The sequence below is a fragment of the Oryzias melastigma genome, linkage group LG11 (assembly GCF_002922805.2).
Source record: "Oryzias melastigma strain HK-1 linkage group LG11, ASM292280v2, whole genome shotgun sequence".
NCBI classification, from domain to species: domain Eukaryota; kingdom Metazoa; phylum Chordata; class Actinopteri; order Beloniformes; family Adrianichthyidae; genus Oryzias; species Oryzias melastigma.
Window position 1 is genome coordinate 20,819,923 of NC_050522.1, and position 6,809 is coordinate 20,826,731.

The window sequence follows — 6,809 nt, forward strand, 5'->3', positions numbered from 1 at the left end:
ACGTACGGAAGATGAAATAAATAATAAGAAAGAGAAACAGAAACACAATAGTGTGAATGCATTGAATGCATTCACACAATAAGGATTATCATTATAGTTTATTCCCACCAGCTGAAATTGATTAACGAGGCCCTCAGCTGCTTAACCAACTAGAAAATTATCAGACAGGTTTCATTTGATTTATGCCAGGCCCAATAAAAAAGTGTTCCTTTAATTTTGTGAGCAGTATAGTATTCAAGACCTGGAATTATGGACCAAAGAAATTGTATTCAAATTCAAACCTGTAACATATTTTCGGTCAAAGATGCAAAGTTCAAGTACTCATTTTTCAAAAACTATACAGTAAAAGTTCACAAATCTGTGTGAGATGATAGAGGATGACATGTAGAACAAGGACATCGTATCCAAGGCCTGGAATGCACCAAATATATTTTATTTTAATTTAAATTAGGATATTTTAACATATTTTTGTCACAACTACAAAATGTAAATACTAGTATGTAAAAAAAAATATGTAAAGTACACAAATCTGTTTGAGGTAATAGAGGGTGACCTGTAGAACAAGGAAATAGTATCCAAGGCCTGGAATTATGCCCTTAAATATTTTCATTCAAGCTCAAAGTTATCTATTCGTGAACTATATTTGGTGAACTATGCAAAGTTTTCAAAAATGCAAAGAGATAAATGATCAGGTAAACAAAGAATCCCATGAAACAAACTTTAAAACTTGCTTTATTGCTCCGCAAAAGAACGTGATGACAAAGGATTATACGTTCCCTCTGCCAGAATTTGTTGGCTATCCTCTGTTTCATAATGCTCATATTTGGTCCCAAAGGGTATAAAGAAGGTGGATGATTAAGATATAGGCCTATACAAAACAAATCAACGATGTATGAGAGCGGCGTGCACGCTCCTGCGACAAGGGATGCACTTCTCGGCAAACACAGTTCTTGGCATAACAGGTGTCCTGACAGTTGGACATGATCATAAAATGAAGACAATCTGCGCATTTTGTTACTCTTTCTGGAAAGTATTACTGATATAAAAACAAACAATATTTCAACAAACATATGTGTGTTATTGTTGCCTTTAAAGGTGAATTTAAATTTATCTTGGATTTATTTCTCTGGGACAGTGCACTTTGGGCTGTTTTATTATTTGTTTTCCCTGCCCTGACACATGCAAACAATAATTGAAAATAAGGGAGAGAATGTTCCCTCTACATTTTTGTGCTTCTGAGCAAACACAGAAGCTCACTGCACTGGGGGTGTACTGAGGTTAACAAGTCATGTATTAAAAGAATCAAACACCACAAATTTATAATTTTCCTCATATTCAATAAGTGGTTTGCATTAATAGCAATGAATTTTTAGTTAGGACCTGTACTACTTATGAATTTCCTCTTAAATGCTCTTTTAATATTTACCATCCATGAAGGAAAATTCTTGCGAAATGACACCAAAATAAGTTAGTCTTCTGGGTGGGGCCTTACATTTTGACCTGATTTTATCCTCACTTCTAGTGACTGTAGCCCTGGTCCAGATTGATGGGGTGATTTGCGTCTACAAATTATAGCATAATTGTACAGAATATTATTTTTGTAGTAATACATAATTAGAACAGATAAGGCGTTTATTATAAAAAACTGCTACAATCGCATTTCCGATGTAAACTGTGAGATGAGCATAGACTGTAAAAATAATTACTATAATATATAGTATATATAATAATTATTATTCTCATATACAGTCTATGGAGATGAGTGACAGCGACCCATGCTCTGTGGGCGGGGTTCGAGAGCAAAGTGCTCGGGCGATTCCCTTGGGCAGGAATGGCGGACTCTGCAGCAGAGCAGTGGCAGAAACGGGGCGTGAGTCGGGCCGGGCCTGAGGGCTGGATTGGTCTCGTGTCGGAGACATACGGCAGTCAGGTTGGCACATGTTCTCCGCTCGGCGCAGTGACGAATGTATCAGAGCAAAGAATATTCAATTGGCCGTTCTGTAGGTCAAGTTTCTACTATCAAGTTACGTAATCACCGCGAGGAAGATCTTTCGCTTTGTTTGTTTTTTATTTTATATTTTTTATTTTTTTAACGTATATTTTTATATATTTGACGGGCCGTCATACCCACATAACCTTAATGACGTAACGATCACACATTTTTTTGATCATTTTATTAAAAGTTCAGAAAAAAACAAACAAAAAAATTAAAGTTCAGTAGAATTTTTGTTTTGTCCGCAGGGCAGATCAGCTGTGCGCACATGGAGTAGACGCTGTGCGTAATTGCGCACGTGGGCAGCTTAGAGGGAACAGCGGGGGGCGGGCATATTAAAATGCAACCGAGTTTTAAGGACAACCCAAAATTCCTGCTCTCGCACTGTCTGCTGCCGCCGTTCAGCTCAGCACAGCTGCCTGGCCTCGCTGACTGTGCAGGGGACGCGCTGCGTCATCTGCATCACATATTTTGGTCCCGCCTCTTGCTTTTTTACTCATCCACAAACTCACTGCCTCAGTGTGTGTTAGGCAGGCGCTGCAGCATGGCTTGTTTGGTGTTCTTCATTTTCATCATCATCGGCGGTAAGTTTTTCGAACAGCCTTGAGCTTTTATGTTAAATAGCATCCAAATGATTTCAGTGAGTTTGTTCGCTTTTGTATTCATTCATTTCATATTTTGACGCATGCCACAGCATTCACCGCGCGGGTTGCAGGAGCAGGAGGTTAAAATGTATTATTTCTGCAACGAATCAGTCTGTTTTTGTTTGAGAAATAAACTACATTTTAAAGTGTGGGAAATGATCTAATGGACTTTAATCTTTTTTATTGGTGAAGATTTCCCAAATTATCATTTTTGCTCCACTGCGCTTTGAGATAAAATATGTTGTCGTACTTTGAGTATGTGGTCTTTGAGGCGTGATGAAATTGACTTTATTTCGCAAAATTTGCTATGGAAACACATTCTTTCGAATCAAATGTGACAGGATTGAACCCTGCATGGAAAGCCACTAGAGGAGAGCAGAACACAGTTTGATTATCTTTGTAAAATCACCCAGGCCAGAACCCCACCTGCGCGCTATACTCCTTCATGGCGTGAAAACGCAGACTTCTCATCTGACAGATGAGGAAGATGATGAGCGAATTGCCGTGACCAAAATTTAAACAGAAAGAGGGTCCAGATGCGTACTTTTCAGAAGGTTCGTTTTAATGACCTGAACAGGTTTCACGTGACTCGTGTCTGAGTGGCTCATTGACATACATTTGTCAGTGAGCCATGTGAAAACTGGTCCATGCTGCTGATTCGTCAAGGGATTTGCAGGTCCACTCCCCGATGAGGGAAGGGTTGTGGCTCTGTCACCTGTCACACTCCTCCGAATGCCTGAACTCCCACTAGTCAGGAGCTGCGCTTTTCTGTCAGGCATACGGCGTCCGCATCGCGGGTTGTTCCAGAGGATCAGGTATTGCGCAACACTTGCTCCGATCAGGTCCGCTCGGCAGTGACTCAGGTCCTCAGCAGCAGCACAGGAAGTTCCGAGGCCCGAGCAGCAGCATGCAGATTTTTATTTAAATCTTATTTAACATGCTATTGATATGTGTTATCTTTATTACTACTATTATTATTAGCAACTCCATTTTGCATGTCTGCACTTTAGAGTTATATAAGCCTTGCTTGTTCATTCTTCATCGGTAAATCAAAACGTATTTGGTTTCATGTTAAAAAGTTCATTAGTTCAAACATTTTTGTTCTGTTGTTTACAACAATATACAACAAAGTAATGCACTGCTGCTCATGTTTACTATTGTTATCATTGAGTTTTACAGATAATTCCAATTGAATTGGTATCAATGCTTGTCAAAGACAGTATTACTGCTCTGCACAAAAGTGTCTGCTATTTGTTGCACAAAATATGTGTTCTTCTATAGTTTGTGAGTTATTAGAGACTTTTTTTAACCAATTATGGTAGTATCACAACATCATCGATATCGTGAGGTACCCATGATTCTCAGCTCTACTGTTTATATTTGTTTAGAGTCCAGACAGAGGCAGAACTCACATTAGCCCATCCCCTCTCTTTACCTCTGAGAAACCATCCTCCTGCAGGTACAAATGTAAACCGTGTTTCTCCTGTTCGTATTTCAGTTTTTTCCGCCCTGGAAGCTGCAGCAATTCCAACTTTAACATGCAATGCCACAAAGCTGGACGACAATTCGATCAAGCTCCAGATCTCACCAATACCTAGATCCCCCAAATGCCAAACATCCTGGGAGGACGAGGAGGTAAGTGAAGCCCGATCATCCTCCAAAAGAACTAAATTCTCACAAGATCAATCATCCTGAATACCAAAATTATTTTACTTTAACTTGCAAGATTCTATCTTTTACATCAACTGTTCTGTTTTTCAGCGCACTGTGATTGTGGACATAAAATCAAATTATAACAAAAGCATTGTTAAGACGGCACAGAATGACTCAGTGGAGCTTCATGTTTGTAAAGACTTCCTGCTCTACAAGGTGAAATGTTGGGGGGTGAGTACTTTTATATAAAATATACTTGATATAGTTTGAACAAGGGAGATCCGTTATTGAATAACAGGAAGCAGCTCTTCAGGTTATAGCCGTTTTCAGCTCTAACTTCACCTCTGTTTTTTTCAAAAATAGATATATGGAAGAGATCTGACTGCTGTCTGTGAAGGTGAGTGCTGCAGGATCTGTTTCTTTCACAAACTTAATGTCATCTTGACTTGTTCCCCTTCCTTTTAGTCAACTGCACCCGTTTGATGGCAGAGGATTCTCCTCCAGAAGACAGTAAGTTTCTTGTCAAAACTCTCTTTTTTTGGGAAATTACATCAAATGGATCCTGGAACATGGCAGGATTATGTTTGAACAGAAGCATATTCAGGAATTATTAAGGCTGTTGATTAAAAAAAAAAAACTCAAGTAGAAACAGGAAGTTTAAAGTAGAGTTTCATTGAGGTTGTTTTTATGTTGTTTCCTTTTGTTTGGACAGATGGTTTTCCCACAGGGGGAACTGTTGGCATCACTCTTGCAATAATCGTCATCCTTGCACTCATCTTCATCCTTGTACTCATCATCATCCTTAGGATAAAAACATTTCCGAATCAGGTAGTTGTTTCAAGTATTGTTTCAGTTTTCATGCTGTGCCCCCTCTCATTTATTCTCTCTTCTAATCACTTCCTATTGATTCTCTCAGTCTGTTCAGACGATTGATCTGATGTTGGAGGATAGAGATCTCTGTTCAACAGTTTTTGTGCTTGAATTGTTGGTTCTACAGGACTGCTGTGGATTCACGTTTCACAACAATCGCAGATCCCAGACCAAGGGACTCCAGTCTTCACTGTCTCAGACCCAGAGTGAAGCAGACGCCATCATGGACAACCTTAAAAATGAACAAGTCTCCACAGACGCCTCTCCGTTTCTGTAGGTTATTCAAACAAAACTGAAAACCAGTTTTTATTGCAAAGACACGGGATTGTCACTTTTTAGAACAAAAATCAAGAATGAAAATAATTTCTGCAAAAATATGAATCAAAGTTGTTGTTTTTGTAGAGCCCTGAACCTGAATTTACAGAAAATGATTCAACCTGTGAATTTTCCTAATTAACAGAAAACTCAGGTTTTAGTGTAAAGTTAAGACAAACTTCCTCTGAGTTTTTAGTTCAGATTTCCTGCTGTCAGAGGTTCCTCAAAACAGTTAGAGCTTCAGTCCTGAGTTGATGTTGCAGAATCTCTGGAACATTTTGTTTCGGTTCATCTCCTGAACATTTATCTGTTCTGTTTCCTCAGACCTGAAAGAGCAGATCCTGAAGATCCTGAAGATGTCAAGCCGACTCCTCTCTCTGCTTGTAACAGAGAACCAAGAAGTGCCTGAACTCCTGCCTGCAGCTCCTGCACTGCAGTAACTGTCTTCTGTCTGCTCATTCAGAACGGTGCTTCCACAGATGGATCAGAACTGAGCTCAACACTCCTAACCTCAGGTCTTTAAACAGATGCCAGTGCAATACAGAGTTGATTTTTAAGACTCTAAAGAACATGTTACAAACCCCCAAAACACTGTTACTGTTTGAAGAGTAATCCTCTAAAAACCTGCACTATCTGCAGCAGCCCCTCCTATACCCACAAAAACCAGCGGTTGGAAACGTGCTGATGTAAGATCGATGCCAACAGCTCCCTCCAGGAAGAGTCTGTGCTGCAAGCGCCGCCCCAGACTAGCACAACACTCAGTTTATCCCCTTATCCAGAGATGATCAGCAAAAAAAACTTTCATTTTAGATGCAGAATATCGTACATCTTCCAGTTGTGTCCTGTCTTCAATAAATTCCAGCTCAAACAGGAGTTTGTTATACTTTATACATGGTGCTCCTTTTCACTGATAAACCTGTATATGTTATAAATTTAAAATAAATGTATTTTCTAAAGTTTGATTTTATTGTGAATTCTTTTTATGTTCTTGCATCATTTAGCTGTTTATTTGCTAAACTGAAACAAAGATGAAATATTCATTTATTTATTGCCAATGTAAAAAATACCTTATTTTTGTTATTATTATTGGTGGTGGTGGAGGAAGATGATAACAATTGACTACATAATTAGTCATTTAAGTTCTGTCATTTCTGCTCAGATTTTTAACATGCTAAACAACTAAGCAAAACAAAGTTGATTTATTGTCTGAAATTCTGCACAAATGTCCTTTAAATTTGTGTTTTTAATTCATAGTTAGTCAAATAAGTCTCCAAATGTTGTTTTATTTTGGTAAATTACACTAAAGTGGTTAAAGCTTTACAATTTAGAGTTAT

General features: G+C 38.6%; 1 protein-coding gene across 1 annotated transcript; it reads left to right on the forward strand.

Annotated features, from left to right (window-relative positions):
• The first annotated feature begins 1,831 nt into the window (after positions 1-1,831).
• Positions 1,832-6,431, forward strand: LOC112136627. Its single transcript, XM_036214354.1, has 8 exons — positions 1,832-1,930; positions 4,033-4,272; positions 4,399-4,521; positions 4,654-4,687; positions 4,756-4,800; positions 5,003-5,118; positions 5,288-5,433; positions 5,800-6,431. Exons 1-8 carry the CDS (start codon positions 1,832-1,834, stop codon positions 5,882-5,884), a joined length of 888 nt encoding a protein of 295 aa, XP_036070247.1. The 3' UTR covers positions 5,885-6,431.
• Positions 6,432-6,809: the final 378 nt, after the last annotated feature.

Bases quoted from the DNA above. Each gene is read 5' to 3' on its own strand.
- LOC112136627 (XM_036214354.1), top strand. From the start codon at position 1,832: ATGGCGGACTCTGCAGCAGAGCAGTGGCAGAAACGGGGCGTGAGTCGG. The intron at 4,688-4,755 runs GTGAGTGCTGCA...CCTTCCTTTTAG, and splicing joins TCTGACTGCTGTCTGTGAAG to TCAACTGCACCCGTTTGATG. The intron at 5,434-5,799 runs GTAGGTTATTCA...CTGTTTCCTCAG, and splicing joins ACAGACGCCTCTCCGTTTCT to ACCTGAAAGAGCAGATCCTG.